The 27,003-nt window shown below is 41.7% G+C and overlaps 3 protein-coding genes across 3 annotated transcripts; all 3 read left to right on the top strand.

Annotated features, from left to right (window-relative positions):
• The first annotated feature begins 12,054 nt into the window (after window positions 1-12,054).
• LOC131428659 (uncharacterized) lies at window positions 12,055-12,924 on the top strand. Its single transcript, XM_058592704.1, has one exon. The coding sequence runs from the start codon at window positions 12,055-12,057 to the stop codon at window positions 12,922-12,924; it is 870 nt and encodes a 289-aa protein (XP_058448687.1).
• Window positions 12,925-13,065: 141 nt separating this feature from the next.
• Window positions 13,066-14,802, top strand: LOC131428658 (uncharacterized). Its single transcript, XM_058592703.1, has 2 exons — window positions 13,066-13,301; window positions 13,356-14,802. The coding sequence occupies exons 1-2, from the start codon at window positions 13,066-13,068 to the stop codon at window positions 14,800-14,802; spliced, it is 1,683 nt and encodes a 560-aa protein (XP_058448686.1).
• A 7,735-nt stretch (window positions 14,803-22,537) lies between these two features.
• LOC131432262 (E3 ubiquitin-protein ligase Rnf220) lies at window positions 22,538-24,289 on the top strand. Its single transcript, XM_058598411.1, has 2 exons — window positions 22,538-23,093; window positions 23,148-24,289. The coding sequence occupies exons 1-2, from the start codon at window positions 22,710-22,712 to the stop codon at window positions 23,937-23,939; spliced, it is 1,176 nt and encodes a 391-aa protein (XP_058454394.1). The 5' UTR covers window positions 22,538-22,709; the 3' UTR covers window positions 23,940-24,289.
• The last annotated feature ends 2,714 nt before the right edge of the window (window positions 24,290-27,003 follow it).

The raw sequence follows: 27,003 nt of genomic DNA, 5'->3' as shown, positions 1-27,003 counted from the left end.
TACTAAATGTACGAAAATTTGATTGGCGTTGAAATGGTTATTTCTACTACCAATCAAATTTTCGTAGGTGAAATGAGTTGTATTTCAGAAAATCATTTCCACTTTCGGGGTCATATATGGTCATCGCCAACCTGAATTGGCTCAGTCTCTATTTACAGCACTTTACCCGGTACAGGTAGAGCCTGCTACTGACTATCAACGACATTTGTCTCCAGTCTCCAGCAAAAGTTTACTAAAATTTTCAACAAATACAACTCAATGTCTACCGATATATTATAGCGCTCTTAAACTAACCCAGAAACAGGGGAAGGAAAAACAAAAATTTGCAAAGATAAATCTAAAAATTATTCTACCTTTCGAATCTGTGATGGCGGTAACTTCATTCATACTTTCCATTCATTCCTCTCATTCATTCTAGTTCCACATAATCTTGGCTTAACCCAAAGACATTCACTAACTTTGAGTACGCCAACAAAAATTACTTGAATGTTGTTTTCTACACCAGGACGAACCGATTAACCAAACAACATTCACAAATACCACATGAAATTATAACTATTAGGTGCAATAGGTGTTCTTACCCCTGCATGATTGCGAGTTTACAGAACACACCATTTCCCCAAAAAAAAAATTAACACATGAGAAACTAAACCGTTCCTGGATACGTTCCGCCGCCGCAGATATCAATCCGCGAATTTCGCCCAATGTACCAGAAACAAAAAATTTTAATATTGAAATTATTTTTCATACGCCAGTATTCCACCGACTAGGCGAAATCATAAAGGAAACACGATTTTACTCATTCTATCCTCACTCACTACGCTCACTACTCGCATCAGAATCCATCTACTTCTGTCATGCGAGCTTACCAGTCCATCACATTTCCCAGCTTTCTTCTTCTACGAAATGTCAAACCAAAAAGAGTATGGCCCTTCACTAGTTCGAAGTTCCTAACTAGGAACGTATATAAAACGTGTATTAAAATTAAATACGTCGAGAACCGGACGCCAACGGAAATAATTGCGACTTCCGCGGAAATAATCGCGATATAGGCCTGTTTTTGTTCTGGAACGAGGAGAGTATTTTTATTTGTATCGTTCCCTATTGGGTGTAAGTTGGTTTCTTTTCAGTTTATTTTCAGAAAAAAACGTGACTAACTTCATCATGGCTACCAAAAAAATCATGGGATTGAAAAAGATGAATTCGCTATTTTTTTTTTTTTTTTTGCGATACGGAAGATGGAGAAGGCAAGATGCCGTTACTTTGGGATAAACCGTTTATGGACATATTCGCTCTCAGATAGGAACATATTTGTTTATTAGTTCTGTCTAACCTATGGATGGTGGGAATTTCGAACGCTGATCTACTTTGAGAAGGTGGACTGTATAGTAGAGTAGAAGCAGTTTACCGGATAAAAAGGGAAGCTTCATAATCTACCGATCGGATTGCTGAAACCGAGATGAATGCAAAAGGGATGGAATATTTATTATTTTCTTTGAACTAAACTTACGTTTTACTTCTACAGGGGCTATCTATCATGCTACTTTTTGGGGTGATGACGTCATCAACGTACTGCCGGATTACTCTATCACAAATATTCCATCTGAAGGACGGATGTATGCAGGGTCTCAACCGCCGTTAGACACCGTGAGTATTTGCATAATCGAAGTAGCATAGTTTAAGTACTAATAATAAGCTAAGGTTTAGAGAATTAGGTTACTAATCTACTATTTACATGTATCCATCGCTAATAGGACATGTCCCAAGTCTCGCGATCGTTTTTGGTTTTCTCTGGTTATTTCGCGTACCGGATTAATATCGCACATTGATCGTTTGTTTCGCAGGAGTGCTGCCCTAGTGAACGGTACGTTTCGTTTCTAGTCCGGCATTCGGGGTTAACTAAATGGTGACTTCGCCTGACGGCTTCCTTCTATGAGCCAGTCGCGAAAGATCGTAATTTTACCCTAAGGGTGTTTCATAACGGTTCATTACTTCGTCACTCCATATGGAGGTCCATAGCTTAAAAAAAAAACCTTACATTTTTAATCATTTTCGGAAGGAGGGTGAAACTTTTTCAATCGGTTGGCAAAGTAAACCCCAATTCTTTTCCCCGCTATATCTTCTAATTCATACGTGTTAGGACCAAGCACCCGTCGGACAACTGCCGGTTCGTATTTAGGTGCAAGTTTTTTGCAAAACCCCTTTCCTTTATCCGAGAGATCGAACGTTTGTTTCAAAACTTTCTCTCCTAACTTATATGAAGCGCAATGTGCATTTGAGCGAAGATTGTACGTTTTTGCGTGTTTTTGGTAGGCTGTTGTCAAGTTGGTTTTTACTTCTTCAAACAACTTTTTCCGTTCAACGGATATAAGCTCTTCCTTTATTGACCCTGGTTGATAATTATCACGTATCCTACTGTACTCTCTTCCATCTAAGATTTGATTGCGACCAAAAGCAATGAAGTACGGACTGTATTTCGTGGAGTCGTGTATCGCATTTCGGATCGCGTTGGCAATGTCCTGAATATTATCAGCCCAATGTGAATGATCCTTTTTCAAGGTGGCACGAATTGCCGTTACTATTACACGGTTCACCCTTTCCGTGTTATTGACCTGTGGGTGATACGCCGGTGTCAGCCAATGAGAAACGTGATACGTTTCGAGCAGAGTTTTATAGGATTTCGCGACAAACTGCGGGCCGTTGTCTGTCAAAACAATCTCTGGTACTCCGAATAGGCGGAATATCATGTTTTCTACGAACTCGACCAACGAACCTGCTTTAGCTTCTCGAAACGGTTGCACCAGCACAAATTTGCTGAAGACATCCGTGGCGACCAGGAGAAAAGTGCTTCTATTCCGACCGGAGGGAGGTAATGGGCCGATGTAATCTAAAGTTACAAATTGCCATGGGTATTCCACTGGTTTCTGTGCTCCCATCGGCGGTGTGACGTTGACATTACCTGCCTTGCTCATCTGACATTTTAAACACTCACGACAGAAGCGGCGAATTTCTTCGTTCATTTTAGGCCAATGGAAGTGCTGTTTGATGGATGCTAACGTTTTCTCGAAGCCGAAATGTGCCTTTTCGTGTTCCTTTTGGACGATTCCGTTGCGTTGTGCCTTCGGTGGAACATATTTCCATTCAAATCGTGGGTCATACTGACGACTGTTGGTTTTCACATACTGGAAGACTTTCCTATCTACCACACGTTTATCGCTGTACTTCGCAGGGTTCGCTTCTATCATCTCCAGTAGATTTTCGTATTCCTGATCGTTTTGGATCGCGGTTATTGAATCTATTTCTATAGACCTTGATAAACAGTCCGCCAATATGTTGCTCTTTCCTTTACGATATTCCAGATCAAAGTCGTAAGCTTGGATACGCAAAGCCCAACGAAGTAGTTTTGCATTTCCGGTTTCTGTTCCCAAATTAAAAACCAGAGCAGGCTCCTGGCATCCGTTACTACTCGGAATTTCACCCCTTCCACGTAGTGGCGAAAGTGATGTATTGCTAATAGAACCCCTAAGCATTCTTTTTCGACTGCTGAATATCGCCGTTGTGTACGAGTTAGTTTTTTACTAAAATAACTAATTACACGTGTGTTCCCGTCTTGTTGTTGCACTAATGCGGCACCGACTGCTCTATCTGACGCGTCCGATTCGATTGTGAACTCAAGGTGGAAGTCCGGGTTTCCGAGAATAGGTGCTGATGTCAATACCGATTTCAATTCGTTAAATCCGCTTTCCGCTTCCTTCGTCCATGTGAATCGTTTATTATCCTTCGTTAACAGGTCCGTTATTGGTGCTGTAATCCTGCTGTAATCCTTTATAAAGCGTTGATAGAATCCGGCGAGACCCATGAGCCTTCGGATATCTTGCTGTGTTCTTGGACGTGCGTAGTCTAAAATCGGTTGGATTCTTGTGCTGTCGATGGCTATACCGTTTTCGCTTAATAAATATCCCAAGTACATTACTTGCTTGTGGCAGAATTTGGACTTATCCAGTGAAATTGTTAACCCAGCTTTGCGCAGTCTTTCAGCTACTAGTTTGAGAAGCTTAAGATGCTCTTCAAATGATTCCGATGCGATAACTATATCATCGAGATATACGAACACTCGTGGCTCAAGGTCGAATCCAATTGCCTTGGCCATCAATTGAGACATTGTGAACGGTGCGTTCATCAGACCGAAAGGTAAAACCTTAAATCTGAATACTCCTTCCGCGGTTCGAAACGCCGTAAAGTTCCTACTGTCTTCTTTCAAAGGTATTTGAAAGTAAGCGTCCTTCAAATCAATTACCGAAAAATATTTTGCTTTTCCCAAACGTCGAAATATGTCCAGCATGTTCCGCATTGGGTAGGTATCCTTAACCGTCAGTTTGTTGATTTTTCTGGAGTCTAGGCAAACTCTTACTTTTCCGTTCTTTTTCTTCACCGGGACCAGTGGATTCGTCCATTCAGAATAGCTCTCTTCTATGGCGTCCAGTTTTTTGAAGCGCTCGATTTCTGCGTTGATGGCCTCTTGTATGTAAGGAGAACATTTGTACATTGGTGGGTTCCGTGGAATCGCTTTCTCTTTCAAAGTTATGTTGTGTTCGATTAAATGTGTTCGTCCCAGCTTGCCCGCTGCTGTTAGTTCGAACTCTTTGATGACATCAGTCAGCAATTTTCTTTGCCTAGCGTTGAGGACATGTTCAGTTTCTATCGAGTCGAAGTCGGGTGTTGAATCCGTTGGCCCTTCGTACACCGGAATATCTAGCGTGTCATCTACCTCTTCTTCTCTTACTGTCTGTGGATCTTCCGTAGGCTCAATGGTAAAACAGATTGTCGGATCGTGTTTTGGGTTTACTGTCTCGAGTTCCTCCGGTCCGTGTCCTAAGTCTATCATTGGCTTTATGTTAAAATATTCCCAAAAATTCGCCCCGAGGATCAATTTCTTCGAGATTTCTGGTACTACAATGGTTGGAATTACCTTTGTCACATGCTTGTACGTGAAGGGGATATTCAGGCATCCTAGACATTTGTAATTTGTCCCATCTGCTGTTGAAACACGTATTGAAGCAGGTTGGATTTTCAATCCGTGTTTTTGAACAATTTCAAGTGAATTTAGTACACTGATTCCCGCCCCCGAATCTAGTAACGCTTCCACTTCTGTGTCGAATATTTTAACTTTTAGGTGAGGACATTTACTAACGCGAATTCTGATATGATATACCTGTGAGAGGGGGTCAAAGTTTAGATTTTGGAGAATTTGTTTGGGAATATTTTTGGAATATGGGATGCTTGCTTTCCCAGACTCACACCCCTCTATTCGTTTCCCTGCGAACTTTGGTTTGGTCTTGGAGGGTTTGAGCAATATTCGCAATTTCTTATTGTTCGTCCCAAACTTCCACAGCCGTAGCAAAAAACTAGTTTGGGTTTTGTACACTGTCTCCAGCCATGTCCCTCTCCCTGACAATTCCAACATTCGATCGTAGGTTGCCTATGGTTAGGTAGCTCCGTTCTTTGGACCCGTGTTCCCGACGTCGATTGTTGTGCTGTTCTCGTCATGTGGTGTGACGCTTCCCGGTTATATCGGCTCCTCAACGCATTTATTGGGATCGAGTTGTCGCTTTCGCCGTCGCTGCTGTTAGCCTCGATTTGGTTGATCGGCCGACGAAATTGCCCCTCTACATTTAACTGTTGTAGCTGCGGGTCCGCTGCGTCAATCCGGTAGTTTAGACTGATAAGTTGTTGAAGATCCTCTACTTGTACTATCGAAATTTTCGACCTGTAATGCTGACGCATGTTGTCCCAGATCACTTCAAATTTTCTTCGCTTAGAGAGCGGTCGGGAAAGCATACGGTTCAATTTCTCGATTTCCGTTACAAATGCTATAAACGATTCTCCGCGTTGTTGTTTTCTTTCTTGAATTTTCGATCGGATTCCCTGGTCTTTGTTCGGGTTGCCAAAACGATAAACTATATTTGTTTCGAAAACCTCCCAAGAGTGGAAATCGTCGACGTATGTAAAAAACCAGTCTGAAGCGGGTCCCTCCAGTAGCATGTGGATGTCTCTGAGTAGAATCGACTTCGATACTTCTTCTCGTTCTGCTAACTTCTTCGCCTTGTAGAGAAAATTCTCTACTGTCATGCACTTGGGCTCTCCTGTAAACTTTAGTTTCCATTTCTCCACACGTCCGTTGGTCTCGTACCTTCTTTGGTGAAAACGTCTCTCTGGATATCTACGCTGTCTAGCGGAATATCTGAAATATGGGTCTCCTCCATAGTCAGTATGCTCGCTGTCTGTATTGTATGAGTAATTCTGTTGGTCTCTTGAAAACGTTTCTAAAGAATCTTTTTCGTATTCCTCCTCGCTCGACTCCGCGCTTTGGTTCCGATATGAGGGTGTTGTTTTCGTTAGTCGAGTTGTAGTTCGTTGTTGGTGCGTTTCCGTTTTGCTGGGTGTCCATTTGCTCGCTTGAACTATATTGTTGTTCGATGTTGGATCCTTTGACTGTTTTGTCTGCCCGAAACTGTTTGTTTGGCTTCCTGTACGGATATGCTCCGTCAGTTTTGCCAGTGTGTTTTGCATTTCTTCCCAGTCCTTTCTGAAAACGGTCATTGTGGGCTCATTCACTTCCGTATGTGGTATACTCTGTTGCTTTGGGATGGCTGGTTGTTTAGGTATGGCTCCTTTCCCTTTGTCAGGAATCGGTTGCGTCGCCGTCGACTGAGTTTTACTCGGAGTGGCACCGGGAGGAAAACAAAAGGTAACTTCTTGACCTTGTGTGCCCACTGCCCCTTCAGCTATTTGAATGCAATCATTTATCTGTTTTTTAAAAGGCGACATCGGAGGTCCAAACTGGAAATCCTTCATGACTTTCTCGATTTTTCTATTCAAGTCACGGCGCATTTTTTTCTCCTCATCATTTCTTGCTATACTCCTTTTTACCCGATACCAGTAATGAAGGACCCTAGACTCTAGTTTTGGTTCGACCTTTCTAGAAAGAGCTTTTTCTAAACTAGTGATTCGTCCCTCAATGTGGTTTACTTCATCTTTAATGTTTATGGGAGACCTGTAGTTCCGACCCTCGGTTTGATCTGCTCTGAACAGATTCCGTAAACGCCTTTGCTTTCCCTGTAAGTCTAGAGAATAAATTTCTTCTGGTTGATTGCGAATCATCAACTCGTAATCGACTTCCTCTTGATTTAGATCTTCCGCGTGTGGGAACAGTCGATTCATTTTTTTTTATTTCTGATTGGACTTTTTCTTGCAGGATATTGAATATTTTCAAATAAATTAATGAGTGTAATAAATAAGTAAGTAACGAAATGTATGTACAAAGAAATGGGATGGAATAATGAATGGACAGGCTAATAAATAAATAATTGTAATAATAATAATGATTGTATGATGGAAAATAAATATATCTAGTAAAGGAATTATATTTCGTAGAGTAAATATATTATTATGTGCAATGTGTTTTCGTTCCTAATTATTATTGAGAAACGTCTCCCCTGTGGATTCAATGTCCTGGAAAACTATTCACTGTTCGCAACATGAAGTTGCTAAAGGGGTTGAAGGACTTTTTGTTTGCCTTGATCGGAGGGGGGAACCGTTGTCGAATTATGTATTTGTACACTAAATTTAATCTGATTAGCCAGAATGAAAAACTTAAGTTTTGACTATGCCTGGTTTTATAGGGCACCAAATATAATTTTGGCTAAAACCAGTTAAACAAAAAAAAATAATAAGCAGGAAATGCCTTGTATTGTTGGGCGCCAGTTATAACTGGCCTTCGTCCTGCTGGCGGTTTGGGGTCCGTTGCTGCTCTTTCCCAAAGTACTCAAACAAGCGGCTTCGCGCCACCTCGTGAGAGGACCGCTTGTCACGTTTGATTGCCCGGCACGAGTTTAACCCCAGGGAGGATTCAGTAAATAAATTTCGATATTTAATGAACGATTTGGTAGACCCAAACAACCAGCGGAGACTTCGAGCCAGATTTAAAAGGAGTGAAACGACACTAAACAAAACTCTGTCGTTCGACCGATCCAGAAAATATTCTACTTACGTGTATCATCATAGGCGCAACTCCCGACTTGCGATTTCCCTGCCACGCTTCGGAATAACAGAGGAGAAAATGGGGGTTGAGATTCCCAAGCAACCCTATACTCGGAGTAGATACAAAAATGAATACTGAAAAAAAGGAAACAGCGAAGCGAGGACGCGCGGGAAAAAGTTTTTCTAGAACCAAGTTGTCATATTTAAGGGGAGGTTGCTTTAACCGAAAATCATAAAAGTCTCGTTACAATTTCACTCCATCTTACAAACCAATAATGAACATTTATTCACTAACATTAACTCATTAACATTTTTATGTTCCCCTGATGCTTAATTATCTAAGGCGTGCGATTTCCGTTCTAGCGACATTTATCGCCCAAGAACGCTACAATTGTGTGCTAAAATGTACATCTACCAAATGATCATGCGCATGTCAAAGGTTTTTACTCACTCCGTTTTGTGGCTTACAAAGGTGGCGTCGTTATGATGGCTGTCGATACGGCAGTTTCGACGTGAAGACGGCGAACGTGGTTGATGCTGCCAATTCTACGCCATGACGGGCGTCGCATGACGACGAAGACGAATGTCGGGTCTTCTGCGGGATCGTGAAATAGACGACGAGATATGCCAAACGACGGGTTTTGCGTCGCTAGGTTCGTTTTGTAGAATTGTATCGGCGTGGGTGGCGAACCGACGAAGAAAACTGTCAAGCGGAAAAATTCGCCGGATGGCTGCTCGAAACTATTAGCTTCCGTAACATTTAGCACATCATACTACAATAAATTTACCTTCAATATAACTTTTTAGCACTCGCACCTATTTTCTGCATGAACCTAACTAGCACTGACTGTAACCAATCTTAGGGGAATAGAAATATTAACTACTTGGACTAGAAACCCTTTAAACGCGTTTTACCTGACTATGCAATACGCGACACGCACTAGACACTTTCACTTCTGTCTTCCTCCACGATCCAGGTCGATTTGAAGTCGGTGTTGCTAAGAACCCTCAGATTTATCGCAAGTGTCAATGGTTTTGTAATTTCTCAACCGGAAGGACGTCATCTAGCCGAAACAGGACAACGACCTCTTATCAAACCGAGTTCTTCAAGGGTCAATCACCCACCGATCAACCCAGCATCTCCCTCTCTCACCAACTATCCAGATCAAACCATTTCGTTCTTTGCGCGTTCATATATACACATACAGGTCGTTTGTAAGGAATCCCCCCTCGCTGGTTAAACCCCACCAGGAAGAACAAACCGTGGGAAAGCAAACAATCGTTTCTCCAAGCCGCCCGCTTATACCGCGCACTTGCGCAATGTGAAGGAGACGAAGAGGGTGGGAAAGTTCATCTGCGAGAACTAAGTACATTGGTTGGATACCGTAACTGCCTGTCTTGTGTTCATCTTCCCTCTGAGTGATCGGTCAGTTAGTTGCAGTTAGTTTCATTCGGAACGGTTCAATGCCGCGTAAGTGAATTTGAATTCTAAGAAATATATGGCTCCGATAGGCAACACCAGTGAAATATTGAATCGCGTAGGGAGAAACGGTTTGCACAATAATAATCATAACTTTAAATTACCATGGCTCAAAGTGATTTCTTTAATGCTACATTTATTTACATTTAATGCTAGTGTAATCCAAAATATATCACCTTGTACTTGTTACATCATTCCCTACTAAATGTACGAAAATTTGATTGGCGTTGAAATGGTTATTTCTACTACCAATCAAATTTTCGTAGGTGAAATGAGTTGTATTTCAGAAAATCATTTCCACTTTCGGGGTCATATATGGTCATCGCCAACCTGAATTGGCTCAGTCTCTATTTACAGCACTTTACCCGGTACAGGTAGAGCCTGCTACTGACTATCAACGACATTTGTCTCCAGTCTCCAGCAAAAGTTTACTAAAATTTTCAACAAATACAACTCAATGTCTACCGATATATTATAGCGCTCTTAAACTAACCCAGAAACAGGGGAAGGAAAAACAAAAATTTGCAAAGATAAATCTAAAAATTATTCTACCTTTCGAATCTGTGATGGCGGTAACTTCATTCATACTTTCCATTCATTCCTCTCATTCATTCTAGTTCCACATAATCTTGGCTTAACCCAAAGACATTCACTAACTTTGAGTACGCCAACAAAAATTACTTGAATGTTGTTTTCTACACCAGGACGAACCGATTAACCAAACAACATTCACAAATACCACATGAAATTATAACTATTAGGTGCAATAGGTGTTCTTACCCCTGCATGATTGCGAGTTTACAGAACACACCATTTCCCCAAAAAAAAAATTAACACATGAGAAACTAAACCGTTCCTGGATACGTTCCGCCGCCGCAGATATCAATCCGCGAATTTCGCCCAATGTACCAGAAACAAAAAATTTTAATATTGAAATTATTTTTCATACGCCAGTATTCCACCGACTAGGCGAAATCATAAAGGAAACACGATTTTACTCATTCTATCCTCACTCACTACGCTCACTACTCGCATCAGAATCCATCTACTTCTGTCATGCGAGCTTACCAGTCCATCACATTTCCCAGCTTTCTTCTTCTACGAAATGTCAAACCAAAAAGAGTATGGCCCTTCACTAGTTCGAAGTTCCTAACTAGGAACGTATATAAAACGTGTATTAAAATTAAATACGTCGAGAACCGGACGCCAACGGAAATAATTGCGACTTCCGCGGAAATAATCGCGATATAGGCCTGTTTTTGTTCTGGAACGAGGAGAGTATTTTTATTTGTATCGTTCCCTATTGGGTGTAAGTTGGTTTCTTTTCAGTTTATTTTCAGAAAAAAACGTGACTAACTTCATCATGGCTACCAAAAAAATCATGGGATTGAAAAAGATGAATTCGCTATTTTTTTTTTTTTTTTTTGCGATACGGAAGATGGAGAAGGCAAGATGCCGTTACTTTGGGATAAACCGTTTATGGACATATTCGCTCTCAGATAGGAACATATTTGTTTATTAGTTCTGTCTAACCTATGGATGGTGGGAATTTCGAACGCTGATCTACTTTGAGAAGGTGGACTGTATAGTAGAGTAGAAGCAGTTTACCGGATAAAAAGGGAAGCTTCATAATCTACCGATCGGATTGCTGAAACCGAGATGAATGCAAAAGGGATGGAATATTTATTATTTTCTTTGAACTAAACTTACGTTTTACTTCTACAGGGGCTATCTATCATGCTACTTTTTGGGGTGATGACGTCATCAACGTACTGCCGGATTACTCTATCACAAATATTCCATCTGAAGGACGGATGTATGCAGGGTCTCAACCGCCGTTAGACACCGTGAGTATTTGCATAATCGAAGTAGCATAGTTTAAGTACTAATAATAAGCTAAGGTTTAGAGAATTAGGTTACTAATCTACTATTTACATGTATCCATCGCTAATAGGACATGTCCCAAGTCTCGCGATCGTTTTTGGTTTTCTCTGGTTATTTCGCGTACCGGATTAATATCGCACATTGATCGTTTGTTTCGCAGGAGTGCTGCCCTAGTGAACGGTACGTTTCGTTTCTAGTCCGGCATTCGGGGTTAACTAAATGGTGACTTCGCCTGACGGCTTCCTTCTATGAGCCAGTCGCGAAAGATCGTAATTTTACCCTAAGGGTGTTTCATAACGGTTCATTACTTCGTCACTCCATATGGAGGTCCATAGCTTAAAAAAAAAACCTTACATTTTTAATCATTTTCGGAAGGAGGGTGAAACTTTTTCAATCGGTTGGCAAAGTAAACCCCAATTCTTTTCCCCGCTATATCTTCTAATTCATACGTGTTAGGACCAAGCACCCGTCGGACAACTGCCGGTTCGTATTTAGGTGCAAGTTTTTTGCAAAACCCCTTTCCTTTATCCGAGAGATCGAACGTTTGTTTCAAAACTTTCTCTCCTAACTAAATAAATAACTCAATAACTCTCTTACCCGACCGAAGCGCCATCTGAATTTCACTGTTGGCATCCTGAGATTTGTTCACTATGGCTAATGCTTGTGATCGTTGTGCCAAAACTGTAAAATCGGAGGAAGATTTTGTTGAGTGTTCAGGTTTTTGCCATCATTTGGTACATATGAAATGCGCAAAACTCAACAAGCCGTTTCTGAAAGTTTTGGACGAAAATCCCAACCTGTTTTGGATATGCGATGAGTGTTGTAAACTGATCAAACTTGCTCGTTTCCGCGACTCGGTTTCTTCGTTTGGAAGCGCATTTGCATCTATCGCAGAGAGAACAGAATCGATTTTTGCTGAGCTGAAGGCCGAAATTAAAAAGAATAGCCAGCAAATATCTCGTCTCTCGCGCAAAGTGCCTGTTTCGTCGCCGCTGCCGCCGAAGCCCGACGGATTTGGTCCCAATGCGAAGCGTCGTCGGGAAGATAGTTCTGAGCCAAGTAAAACCTTGGAAGGTTGCCGGAAACCATCGGATAACTGTAATATCGCCACAGTTCCAACGCCCTGCTCCCTCGTATGGATTTACTTGTCACGTTTTCACCCCAGCGTTAGTAAGGAGATGGTTTCGCAGCTAACAAAAGATGGTTTAGAGTGCAGCGAAGATGTCACGGTCATCCCGCTGGTGAAAAGAGATGTCGACGTAAATACTCTGAACTTTGTCTCCTTCAAAGTTGGGATACTGCCCAAATTTCGGGAAGCGGCTCTTAATCCCGACACCTGGCCACAAGGTGTTTTGTTTCGCGAGTTCGAAGACAACAAAAAGCAAAACATCTGGTATCCTCCAATCGATATTTCTCCACCGATTCCCGACGAAAATGGATGCAGCACCGTTATGAATGTAGACGAAGTAACACCCAGCCCGCTCCGTTTGATGAGAACACCGCCCCGGCAAACGTTATGAGAGTACAATGGAACCACACCGGGACGCACTGAAGTTGATATTTTGGAAGCTCTCGAACCCCCCGCCACAGTCGTGCCACAGCAGCCAGCGTTCTCCAGTCGTCCTGGTCCTGTGCGTGGGTGTGGTGAAAGAGTCTTCCAAATGTCTCATCTCGGCAAGTATTTGCATATTCCGTCCTTTCCAAGTGCTGATCTCTCTCGCACTTATAGATGTCCTCCTCTCGCTTTGAATCGGATACCGGGATGCACAGATGTTCGCACCATGGAAGCCCCTGATACGTTCCCCACAGTCGAGCTATTGCAGCCAGCGGTCATCAGTCGTCCCGGCCCTGTGAGTGGGAACGCGGAAGGGGTCTTCCAAACCATCTCAGACGGCAAGTACAATTCAGTCTCAAACGATTCAGGCGTTGATTCACTTCCCGTCGTTTGCAGTTATCCATCGCACGATCAATCTAGTCAACCGCTGCACTTGTACTACCAGAACGTTGGAGGCATGAACATGCACATCACCGACTATTTGCTGGCTTGTTCGGATGATTGCTTCGACATCATCGCTCTTTCGGAGACCTGGCTCAGTGATTGTACGCTCTCCGTTCAAGGTTTTGGATCCAACTACGAAGTCTTCCGTACCGATCGCAGCCCCTTAAATAACTCAAAAACTATTGGAGGCGGGGTGCTTATCGCAGTGCATCGTCGTTTGAAGGCGCAACTGATCGAAACCGCATCTGGTAAATGCGTGGAGCAGGTTTGGGTGCGTTTGAAACTGGTCAATTTTTCCCTCTACCTTTGTGTGATATATCTTCCTCCGGACCGATGCCGCGATCTACCGCTAATCGATGCACACATACAGTCGTTGCAAGAAATTACTTCCACTCATGTACTACCCGTAGATGAAATCTTGATTGTGGGAGACTTCAACTTTTCCAGCATAAAATGGCAAACAAGTTCCGGTGGTTTCTTCTTTCCTGATCCGGCGCTCTCCACTTTCCACATTGGCATTACAACCATGCTCGACGGCTACAACCTCAACCTTCTTCGACAGTCGAATCCTGTCGTTAATGAAAATAACCGGATGTTGGATCTTTGCTTTTCAAGTAGAGAAGATGTTGCACCAAAGATTAGTGCTTCACCGTTCCCTCTGGTCAATTCCGTTCGTCATCATCCTCCACTACATATTGTGCTCGATTCAAATCGCTTACAGAACGCCTGCATTCCAACGGACATCATCTGCTATAATTTTAGTAGAACCGACTACACCAATATGACCGACTTCTTGACGCAAATCGACTGGGATGAAGTTCTCGACAACGATGATGTCAATGCTGCTGTGCAGACGTTTTCTAATGTTATGAGCTACGCAATCGACTACTATGTACCGAAACGATCGAGACGGCAGACCCGGCATCCACCATGGCTGACTGCGGAAGCGAGACATCTGAAAACGACCAAAAGAGCCGCTCTAAAGAGGTATTCTAAACATGGAGGATTTTCCCTGCGTAATCACTACGTGCAGATAAATCAGTTGTACAAGAAAACCGTTAAGCGCTGCCATGCCAACTACTTGAACAACGTACAACGAAAACTGAAATCAAATCCAAGGTATTTCTGGAAACATGTGAATGAGCAAAGGAAAGAATTTGGGTTGCCCTCGTCAATGAGCTTTGGAGATCGTACTGGTTCGTGCACACAGGAAATCTGCCAGATGTTTGCGGAAAAGTTTTCTAGGGTTTTTTCAAATGAAATCCTGACTCAGCAGCAAATTGCTGCCGCAGCACTTAACGTTCCCCTGTCTAATAACTCATTGAACTGCATCAATATTGACGAAGACTCAATACGGACGGCAATTGTAGGAATGAAAGCCTCAAATTCGAAGGAATGAAAGCCTCAAAGCGAGACTGTATTTCGTGGAGTCGTGTATCGCATTTCGGATCGCGTTGGCAATGTCCTGAATATTATCAGCCCAATGTGAATGATCCTTTTTCAAGGTGGCACGAATTGCCGTTACTATTACACGGTTCACCCTTTCCGTGTTATTGACCTGTGGGTGATACGCCGGTGTCAGCCAATGAGAAACGTGATACGTTTCGAGCAGAGTTTTATAGGATTTCGCGACAAACTGCGGGCCGTTGTCTGTCAAAACAATCTCTGGTACTCCGAATAGGCGGAATATCATGTTTTCTACGAACTCGACCAACGAACCTGCTTTAGCTTCTCGAAACGGTTGCACCAGCACAAATTTGCTGAAGACATCCGTGGCGACCAGGAGAAAAGTGCTTCTATTCCGACCGGAGGGAGGTAATGGGCCGATGTAATCTAAAGTTACAAATTGCCATGGGTATTCCACTGGTTTCTGTGCTCCCATCGGCGGTGTGACGTTGACATTACCTGCCTTGCTCATCTGACATTTTAAACACTCACGACAGAAGCGGCGAATTTCTTCGTTCATTTTAGGCCAATGGAAGTGCTGTTTGATGGATGCTAACGTTTTCTCGAAGCCGAAATGTGCCTTTTCGTGTTCCTTTTGGACGATTCCGTTGCGTTGTGCCTTCGGTGGAACATATTTCCATTCAAATCGTGGGTCATACTGACGACTGTTGGTTTTCACATACTGGAAGACTTTCCTATCTACCACACGTTTATCGCTGTACTTCGCAGGGTTCGCTTCTATCATCTCCAGTAGATTTTCGTATTCCTGATCGTTTTGGATCGCGGTTATTGAATCTATTTCTATAGACCTTGATAAACAGTCCGCCAATATGTTGCTCTTTCCTTTACGATATTCCAGATCAAAGTCGTAAGCTTGGATACGCAAAGCCCAACGAAGTAGTTTTGCATTTCCGGTTTCTGTTCCCAAATTAAAAACCAGAGCAGGCTCCTGGCATCCGTTACTACTCGGAATTTCACCCCTTCCACGTAGTGGCGAAAGTGATGTATTGCTAATAGAACCCCTAAGCATTCTTTTTCGACTGCTGAATATCGCCGTTGTGTACGAGTTAGTTTTTTACTAAAATAACTAATTACACGTGTGTTCCCGTCTTGTTGTTGCACTAATGCGGCACCGACTGCTCTATCTGACGCGTCCGATTCGATTGTGAACTCAAGGTGGAAGTCCGGGTTTCCGAGAATAGGTGCTGATGTCAATACCGATTTCAATTCGTTAAATCCGCTTTCCGCTTCCTTCGTCCATGTGAATCGTTTATTATCCTTCGTTAACAGGTCCGTTATTGGTGCTGTAATCCTGCTGTAATCCTTTATAAAGCGTTGATAGAATCCGGCGAGACCCATGAGCCTTCGGATATCTTGCTGTGTTCTTGGACGTGCGTAGTCTAAAATCGGTTGGATTCTTGTGCTGTCGATGGCTATACCGTTTTCGCTTAATAAATATCCCAAGTACATTACTTGCTTGTGGCAGAATTTGGACTTATCCAGTGAAATTGTTAACCCAGCTTTGCGCAGTCTTTCAGCTACTAGTTTGAGAAGCTTAAGATGCTCTTCAAATGATTCCGATGCGATAACTATATCATCGAGATATACGAACACTCGTGGCTCAAGGTCGAATCCAATTGCCTTGGCCATCAATTGAGACATTGTGAACGGTGCGTTCATCAGACCGAAAGGTAAAACCTTAAATCTGAATACTCCTTCCGCGGTTCGAAACGCCGTAAAGTTCCTACTGTCTTCTTTCAAAGGTATTTGAAAGTAAGCGTCCTTCAAATCAATTACCGAAAAATATTTTGCTTTTCCCAAACGTCGAAATATGTCCAGCATGTTCCGCATTGGGTAGGTATCCTTAACCGTCAGTTTGTTGATTTTTCTGGAGTCTAGGCAAACTCTTACTTTTCCGTTCTTTTTCTTCACCGGGACCAGTGGATTCGTCCATTCAGAATAGCACTCTTCTATGGCGTCCAGTTTTTTGAAGCGCTCGATTTCTGCGTTGATGGCCTCTTGTATGTAAGGAGAACATTTGTACATTGGTGGGTTCCGTGGAATCGCTTTCTCTTTCAAAGTTATGTTGTGTTCGATTAAATGTGTTCGTCCCAGCTTGCCCGCTGCTGTTAGTTCGAACTCTTTGATGACATCAGTCAGCAATTTTCTTTGCCTAGCGTTGAGGACATGTTCAGTTTCTATCGAGTCGAAGTCGGGTGTTGAATCCGTTGGCCCTTCGTACACCGGAATATCTAGCGTGTCATCTACCTCTTCTTCTCTTACTGTCTGTGGATCTTCCGTAGGCTCAATGGTAAAACAGATTGTCGGATCGTGTTTTGGGTTTACTGTCTCGAGTTCCTCCGGTCCGTGTCCTAAGTCTATCATTGGCTTTATGTTAAAATATTCCCAAAAATTCGCCCCGAGGATCAATTTCTTCGAGATTTCTGGTACTACAATGGTTGGAATTACCTTTGTCACATGCTTGTACGTGAAGGGGATATTCAGGCATCCTAGACATTTGTAATTTGTCCCATCTGCTGTTGAAACACGTATTGAAGCAGGTTGGATTTTCAATCCGTGTTTTTGAACAATTTCAAGTGAATTTAGTACACTGATTCCCGCCCCCGAATCTAGTAACGCTTCCACTTCTGTGTCGAATATTTTAACTTTTAGGTGAGGACATTTACTAACGCGAATTCTGATATGATATACCTGTGAGAGGGGGTCAAAGTTTAGATTTTGGAGAATTTGTTTGGGAATATTTTTGGAATATGGGATGCTTGCTTTCCCAGACTCACACCCCTCTATTCGTTTCCCTGCGAACTTTGGTTTGGTCTTGGAGGGTTTGAGCAATATTCGCAATTTCTTATTGTTCGTCCCAAACTTCCACAGCCGTAGCAAAAAACTAGTTTGGGTTTTGTACACTGTCTCCAGCCATGTCCCTCTCCCTGACAATTCCAACATTCGATCGTAGGTTGCCTATGGTTAGGTAGCTCCGTTCTTTGGACCCGTGTTCCCGACGTCGATTGTTGTGCTGTTCTCGTCATGTGGTGTGACGCTTCCCGGTTATATCGGCTCCTCAACGCATTTATTGGGATCGAGTTGTCGCTTTCGCCGTCGCTGCTGTTAGCCTCGATTTGGTTGATCGGCCAGTCTGAAGCGGGTCCCTCCAGTAGCATGTGGATGTCTCTGAGTAGAATCGACTTCGATACTTCTTCTCGTTCTGCTAACTTCTTCGCCTTGTAGAGAAAATTCTCTACTGTCATGGACTTGGGCTCTCCTGTAAACTTTAGTTTCCATTTCTCCACACGTCCGTTGGTCTCGTACCTTCTTTGGTGAAAACGTCTCTCTGGATATCTACGCTGTCTAGCGGAATATCTGAAATATGGGTCTCCTCCATAGTCAGTATGCTCGCTGTCTGTATTGTATGAGTAATTCTGTTGGTCTCTTGAAAACGTTTCTAAAGAATCTTTTTCGTATTCCTCCTCGCTCGACTCCGCGCTTTGGTTCCGATATGAGGGTGTTGTTTTCGTTAGTCGAGTTGTAGTTCGTTGTTGGTGCGTTTCCGTTTTGCTGGGTGTCCATTTGCTCGCTTGAACTATATTGTTGTTCGATGTTGGATCCTTTGACTGTTTTGTCTGCCCGAAACTGTTTGTTTGGCTTCCTGTACGGATATGCTCCGTCAGTTTTGCCAGTGTGTTTTGCATTTCTTCCCAGTCCTTTCTGAAAACGGTCATTGTGGGCTCATTCACTTCCGTATGTGGTATACTCTGTTGCTTTGGGATGGCTGGTTGTTTAGGTATGGCTCCTTTCCCTTTGTCAGGAATCGGTTGCGTCGCCGTCGACTGAGTTTTACTCGGAGTGGCACCGGGAGGAAAACAAAAGGTAACTTCTTGACCTTGTGTGCCCACTGCCCCTTCAGCTATTTGAATGCAATCATTTATCTGTTTTTTAAAAGGCGACATCGGAGGTCCAAACTGGAAATCCTTCATGACTTTCTCGATTTTTCTATTCAAGTCACGGCGCATTTTTTTCTCCTCATCATTTCTGGCTATACTCCTTTTTACCCGATACCAGTAATGAAGGACCCTAGACTCTAGTTTTGGTTCGACCTTTCTAGAAAGAGCTTTTTCTAAACTAGTGATTCGTCCCTCAATGTGGTTTACTTCATCTTTAATGTTTATGGGAGACCTGTAGTTCCGACCCTCGGTTTGATCTGCTCTGAACAGATTCCGTAAACGCCTTTGCTTTCCCTGTAAGTCTAGAGAATAAATTTCTTCTGGTTGATTGCGAATCATCAACTCGTAATCGACTTCCTCTTGATTTAGATCTTCCGCGTGTGGGAACAGTCGATTCATTTTTTTTATTTCTGATTGGACTTTTTCTTGCAGGATATTGAATATTTTCAAATAAATTAATGAGTGTAATAAATAAGTAAGTAACGAAATGTATGTACAAAGAAATGGGATGGAATAATGAATGGACAGGCTAATAAATAAATAATTGTAATAATAATAATGATTGTATGATGGAAAATAAATATATCTAGTAAAGGAATTATATTTCGTAGAGTAAATATATTATTATGTGCAATGTGTTTTCGTTCCTAATTATTATTGAGAAACGTCTCCCCTGTGGATTCAATGTCCTGGAAAACTATTCACTGTTCGCAACATGAAGTTGCTAAAGGGGTTGAAGGACTTTTTGTTTGCCTTGATCGGAGGGGGGAACCGTTGTCGAATTATGTATTTGTACACTAAATTTAATCTGATTAGCCAGAATGAAAAACTTAAGTTTTGACTATGCCTGGTTTTATAGGGCACCAAATATAATTTTGGCTAAAACCAGTTAAACAAAAAAAAATAATAAGCAGGAAATGCCTTGTATTGTTGGGCGCCAGTTATAACTGGCCTTCGTCCTGCTGGCGGTTTGGGGTCCGTTGCTGCTCTTTCCCAAAGTACTCAAACAAGCGGCTTCGCGCCACCTCGTGAGAGGACCGCTTGTCACGTTTGATTGCCCGGCACGAGTTTAACCCCAGGGAGGATTCAGTAAATAAATTTCGATATTTAATGAACGATTTGGTAGACCCAAACAACCAGCGGAGACTTCGAGCCAGATTTAAAAGGAGTGAAACGACACTAAACAAAACTCTGTCGTTCGACCGATCCAGAAAATATTCTACTTACGTGTATCATCATAGGCGCAACTCCCGACTTGCGATTTCCCTGCCACGCTTCGGAATAACAGAGGAGAAAATGGGGGTTGAGATTCCCAAGCAACCCTATACTCGGAGTAGATACAAAAATGAATACTGAAAAAAAGGAAACAGCGAAGCGAGGACGCGCGGGAAAAAGTTTTTCTAGAACCAAGTTGTCATATTTAAGGGGAGGTTGCTTTAACCGAAAATCATAAAAGTCTCGTTACAATTTCACTCCATCTTACAAACCAATAATGAACATTTATTCACTAACATTAACTCATTAACATTTTTATGTTCCCCTGATGCTTAATTATCTAAGGCGTGCGATTTCCGTTCTAGCGACATTTATCGCCCAAGAACGCTACAATTGTGTGCTAAAATGTACATCTACCAAATGATCATGCGCATGTCAAAGGTTTTTACTCACTCCGTTTTGTGGCTTACAAAGGTGGCGTCGTTATGATGGCTGTCGATACGGCAGTTTCGACGTGAAGACGGCGAACGTGGTTGATGCTGCCAATTCTACGCCATGACGGGCGTCGCATGACGACGAAGACGAATGTCGGGTCTTCTGCGGGATCGTGAAGTAGACGACGAGATATGCCAAACGACGGGTTTTGCGTCGCTAGGTTCGTTTTGTAGAATTGTATCGGCGTGGGTGGCGAACCGACGAAGAAAACTGTCAAGCGGAAAAATTCGCCGGATGGCTGCTCGAAACTATTAGCTTCCGTAACATTTAGCACATCATACTACAATAAATTTACCTTCAATATAACTTTTTAGCACTCGCACCTATTTTCTGCATGAACCTAACTAGCACTGACTGTAACCAATCTTAGGGGAATAGAAATATTAACTACTTGGACTAGAAACCCTTTAAACGCGTTTTACCTGACTATGCAATACGCGACACGCACTAGACACTTTCACTTCTGTCTTCCTCCACGATCCAGGTCGATTTGAAGTCGGTGTTGCTAAGAACCCTCAGATTTATCGCAAGTGTCAATGGTTTTGTAATTTCTCAACCGGAAGGACGTCATCTAGCCGAAACAGGACAACGACCTCTTATCAAACCGAGTTCTTCAAGGGTCAATCACCCACCGATCAACCCAGCATCTCCCTCTCTCACCAACTATCCAGATCAAACCATTTCGTTCTTTGCGCGTTCATATATACACATACAGGTCGTTTGTAAGGAATCCCCCCTCGCTGGTTAAACCCCACCAGGAAGAACAAACCGTGGGAAAGCAAACAATCGTTTCTCCAAGCCGCCCGCTTATACCGCGCACTTGCGCAATGTGAAGGAGACGAAGAGGGTGGGAAAGTTCATCTGCGAGAACTAAGTACATTGGTTGGATACCGTAACTGCCTGTCTTGTGTTCATCTTCCCTCTGAGTGATCGGTCAGTTAGTTGCAGTTAGTTTCATTCGGAACGGTTCAATGCCGCGTAAGTGAATTTGAATTCTAAGAAATATATGGCTCCGATAGGCAACACCAGTGAAATATTGAATCGCGTAGGGAGAAACGGTTTGCACAATAATAATCATAACTTTAAATTACCATGGCTCAAAGTGATTTCTTTAATGCTACATTTATTTACATTTAATGCTAGTGTAATCCAAAATATATCACCTTGTACTTGTTACAAGGTTTGCATAAATAGTGCAAACTTTGCGTCTGCTTAGCGGTTTAAGTTGAACTGCTAGGCACGAGATGGAAGTTCAATTTGAACTGCTTTAAGCACTGATGAGTCGAAGGCGAAACGCGAAGAAATAGCAATAGTATACAATATTAGATCGAAAGTTTAATTAATGCTTACTTTCCGTTTATACCAATCTTTCACCAAGGACCATAATTCATTTGCCTTAATTGTTGGCTTCGGGCCACTACTGATGGCTCCGATAAAGTCGGTTTTCTCTTAATGTTACCAAATGAACTGTTTTAAATCCTGCACCTGTAAATATGTGGTTTAAGAAAATTAGTTATTTTAATTTATTTGTAGTTAATGTACCTTTAAAATATTCAGGCAGATCGTAGGAGCTTCTGTGAGTAAATCTGCAATCAGTACGAGCTCGTCAATCTCAACGCTAGCCATTTTTTTATATTTCTATTAGATTTGCCTTACTACTTTTTCACACAAGTGACAGATATAAAAATCATAAGGCGACCCAATGACGTTTATACGCATGTGGAATGAAATTCAAATAGTTTTTATGGAAGCGTGTTTTAGATTGTTTTTAAAGCATCATAAGGAAAATTTTATGAATATCAGCAGTCAATTTATCTACTAATGACAAAAAACAGACTTTGTAGAAATTTACTTTTAAAGTGATTGGCCTAGCTCTGAACAAAATTATCATCAGACATCAATCAATTTAAAAAGGAATTAACAAAATTTGGGTAAAACCAATTTTTATGAATCTCATTAGCAGTGAATTAGAGTGTATATAAAATGTTCAATGCTGTCAGTTCCGAAATTTATCGCAAAATGAAATAATTTTTATTCGGAAATAATGAAACGTCAAACGTAGAATCAGTGAGCTTTGGATTTTTATATCAAAACAAAACATATTTTTTGAATCGGTTTTTAGTTTCATTTTATTTAACAAAGTATTGAAGATAGTTTACTAGCTCAAAATGCATTACTAGACACAGTTACAATGGATCATCAACAATCGGCTGGAAATTTGGAAACCGCTGAAAATTATGCCCGGCATCGGAAACCCAAAACCGATCCGCTTTGTTGTCCCATCTGTGGTGTCACACTACGTTCAAATGAAATCGATCAACACTTTGCACTAGAAGTGGACCGACTGGATAAAATATTGAAGCCTAAAAAGAACGATTTCAATGGTCCGTATAATGTCACTACCACTGATAGGGCTTCGCCGGTTGCTGGACCAAGTGGAAGCAATTACTCATTCAAATTGTCGAATGGGCATCCAAATTCTGAGGACAATACTGATTCATCTTTAGTAGCTAGTCCTGATGAATGCTGGGGTACTTATCAAAAAATTAAAAATAATCGACAGGCGAGGTTAAAGGTTTGTTCTATTTTGTTCAGTTGTGTTCTGGAAATTTAAAATTCTTTGTTGCAGATGAAATCTCGTAAGCGAAAGCCGGAAGATAATGTTTGTCCGGTGTGTAACAAAACTGTTTCTGAAGAAATCACAGCTCATGTAGATGCTTGTCTGCGTAAGTCTGATGTAAACGGTAATGGTGTTTCAAGTAGAACACACGATTCGGACGACGATGATGCCAGCATTGATGTGGAAGGCGAATCCTTTGAAGTGTACGAATGGGCCGGCCATACGAGAGTCCGAACCACCAATGTAATGCATCAAAGTGGTTCAATAGCAAGCACTGCGGTTCGTGTTACCAACGCTGATGACACTGATGATGAGCTCAACGTCGACGGTGACGAGACACAGATTTACGGACCGCCTCAGTACTCGGAACGTGATGTGATCTACCCTATGGCGGAACATCGTTTCAAGGACTCGTACCTTCGCGGCTTAGTGATGGCAAATGAGCCGGTGACAGTGAAACGACCCGAGTCAGATAATCCATGTGAAGGGTCTAGCAGGAACACTACTCAATTCTCGCAGTCAAAGAGTCAAATCTCTGCAAAAATTGAACCGCGACATAATGAGAATACCGAACAGATAATAGCATCACTGAAATCTAAAATTCGAGAATATGAAGGCTACATCCAGAACAGACCAAAATGTTTAATTTGTATGGATGATTTCAAGAAACCGGTTGTATCAATCTGTTGCTGGCATGTGTACTGCGAGGAATGTTGGCTCCATACGCTTGGAGCGAAAAAACTTTGCCCTCAGTGCAGTATGATAACTTCGCCAACCGATTTGCGACGCATTTATCTGTAAGAAAAATGTCGCCGAGCCGGATAGATACATGTGATTCATGACTACAGGTTTATTTTTAAGCCATTGACTGCAAAGAGCTACAGCATAACCGTAGCAAATGCATTTGAAATGTCGTTCAAATAACTGACACGAATTTTAATAACTGAAGACAATAAGGCGCCGAAAACTCCGAATAACAAATGGTACAACGTTACCTAACTAAAGCGATGTTTCTCCAAATGATATATTTTAACATTCCGTATGCCGAAAAAAAGATACTAGCTTTAAGTTTCACTGTCTTTTATAAATCGTCAAGTATCCAGTATGGAACTCTTTTACGTTTTATTATAATAAACCTTTTTATGCACTTACTCTGCCGTGTAATTGTTCCGGATTTTACCGAAAATAATTCAGATTTCACTTCTCAAAACTTATTTTCTGGAAACATTTTCCAGTACATATACACAAGTTTGCTTTTTAACGAAAGGTCCATATCATGGACGAGGAAGGAATCAATCTGTGGACATATCAATTAGTAGATTTTTATGCTGAGGAACAGCAAAATTCTGAACAAGTCAATTTAAACTCATGAGTTCCCCACCCCTATTCTGTACGTCGATCGATTCGAAATATTCCGATCGAATGTGCAATTTCCATTCTGCATTCCGTTCGAGTTGGGTATGAACTCGAATATCATTCGTTCGAGTTGTTAAATTTTCAAACATTACTCGATCGACTTGCGTACGTATGACCTCTGTTCGGTTTAGAATCGTTCTAACTTGTTTATACAAGTGTGACGGTTTCGTTTACTAAGAAATGAATAATATAGAACGTGTAAGTAGTGTTGACAGCTTTGATGGTTAGAGTTCAAAATTTCAAGTTTTCCCTAACGAGAGCCGATCGAATCATACAAGTCGAACGGAATAAAGAATGCAAAATTCTAACTCGAACGAAAGTGTAGATTCGTTCGTATCACAAATCCGTCGGATTGCAGAATCGGGGTGAATAAATCGTTGACTCAGAATAAAAACAATAATTTTAATGTATCACATGGAGCAGATCCGGCGAGTCACTAACAATACGGGCACCCCGATTCTGCAATCCGACGGATTTGTGATACGAACGAATCTACTTCGAGTTCGAATTTTGCATTCTTTATTCCGTTCGACTTGTATGATTCGATCGGCTCTCGTTGGGAACACTTGAAATTTCGAACACTAACCATCAAAGCTGTCAACACTACTTACACCTTCTATATTATTTATATTATTCATTTCTTAGTAAACGAAACCGTCACATTTGTATAAACAAGTTAGAACGATTCTAAACCAAACGGAAGTCGTACGTACGCTAGTCGATCGAGTAATATTCGAAAATTTAACAACTCGAACGAATGATATTCGAGCTCATACCCAACTCGAACGGAATGCAGAATGGAAATTGCACATTCGATCGGAATATTTCGAATCGATCGACGTACAGAATAGGGGTGATTTTCTGAAACGCCGCCTGCATAACACCGCCTACAATCCAGTGCCTCACACTAAGATTTGATTGTGTTATTCGATAATTTTTTTTTACGAAAACATTCGGTAACCAATACAAATAACCGATATTTCGGTACATGAATTTCATTTTTCAACAATTTTTACCGAACGATCAGTTTAACGCAAATTTTCATTACAGAATTCTGTAAATAGATATACAATTCATACCGTAAATATGAATAGTCGCCGAGTATGGTAAAAACCATACCGTCCGTATAGTAAAATTGTATTCCAATAACCGAGCTTCTGTAAATACTGATTGTAGAGAAAAGTAACTGTCAAACAGTAATTATTAAAATTTATTTAGTCTTTTTCGTTAAACGGAATGAGGTACAGGTGCACAAGTTTTTAAAACATTAGAACTACTTAAAGTTTTTTTGTTTACTTTTGCAAAAAATAGTTTTATATCACTATATCCACTTACTGTCAACACATTTCGTTGAAGGTAATTTCTGGTAGACTTGACGGGTTCTGCAATGCTCAGGAAGGCGCTCATGAATCTATCTGAAAATCTTTTCACATTCAAATATTTAACCGAAAGTAAACATCACCCAAAAAAACCCGAACCATTCGTAATTTGGTTTACAGTTTACGGTAGTTGTTTGACAGTTCAGCAAGAACCGAACGATCGGTAATCAATTCAATTGCCGAACTGATTACCGAACGTTTCGCTACTGAAAATTTGGTAATAAATTACCGAATTTCGCGAAATTTTCTAAGTGTCATGCCTCTAGCCAGTGTCTCGCATACACATTTGCTCAGTTCCCCAGCAATTTCCAGCGGCTTTTATGTTTCTCAACTTATCGATCTCCTCTCTTATCTACGATAGATTAGGTGCTACATCGGGTGAGCGTGCATCCAGATTAATTCCAGTGCTGCTTACTGTATCTAATGTTTTGTCATTGTACGCTGTCATGGACAGCTTTTCTATCACTTTGCGATCATGATGTTCCTGATGGCGCCGTTTCACCCGATTAACCAAATTCGCGCTTGTCTGTATCGTTCGTTGAAACCACACCACTACGTAATGGAGGACGAAACACATGTGAAGTCTAATTTCAACCAAATTCCAGGAAAGTGTGATGATCTCCTGGCACAGAAGATGCCGAAGTTCGCAAAGAAATTCTTAATTTGGCAAGCGATTTGTACGTACGGAAAGCGCAGTAAACCTCTCGTTACCACAACACCATGAATGGACAGGTGTACTCACCCGCTTGTGAGGAATTCTGGCAACTGTCAGAAGGCTGGCTGCATTCCGGCTGCTGTCAAAATTGTCCAGGCGAAATTGCGTCATTATCTCGCCGTATGTGTCTTGTTTATTTCTCTCTTCCTTCTTTTTTTTCTTTTTTCTTATTCGACTTCATTTGATATTCGACAATCCCGCATGTACATACAAAAAACAAATCTTTTTTTTTTTTTTTTTTTTTTTCAAATAAAATTTTTATTAGGCTCATTTGCTTTAGCTTAACGTGGCCGATTGTCTTGTTGTTAGGGAGAGAGAAAGGGATGCCGTATTACGGGGCGGCATACTCCCCAGT

The sequence above is a fragment of the Malaya genurostris genome, chromosome 2 (genome assembly GCF_030247185.1).
Source record: "Malaya genurostris strain Urasoe2022 chromosome 2, Malgen_1.1, whole genome shotgun sequence".
NCBI lineage: Eukaryota > Metazoa > Arthropoda > Insecta > Diptera > Culicidae > Malaya > Malaya genurostris.
Note: the sequence above shows the minus strand (reverse complement) of the source record. Positions and strands in the feature narration are given on the sequence as shown.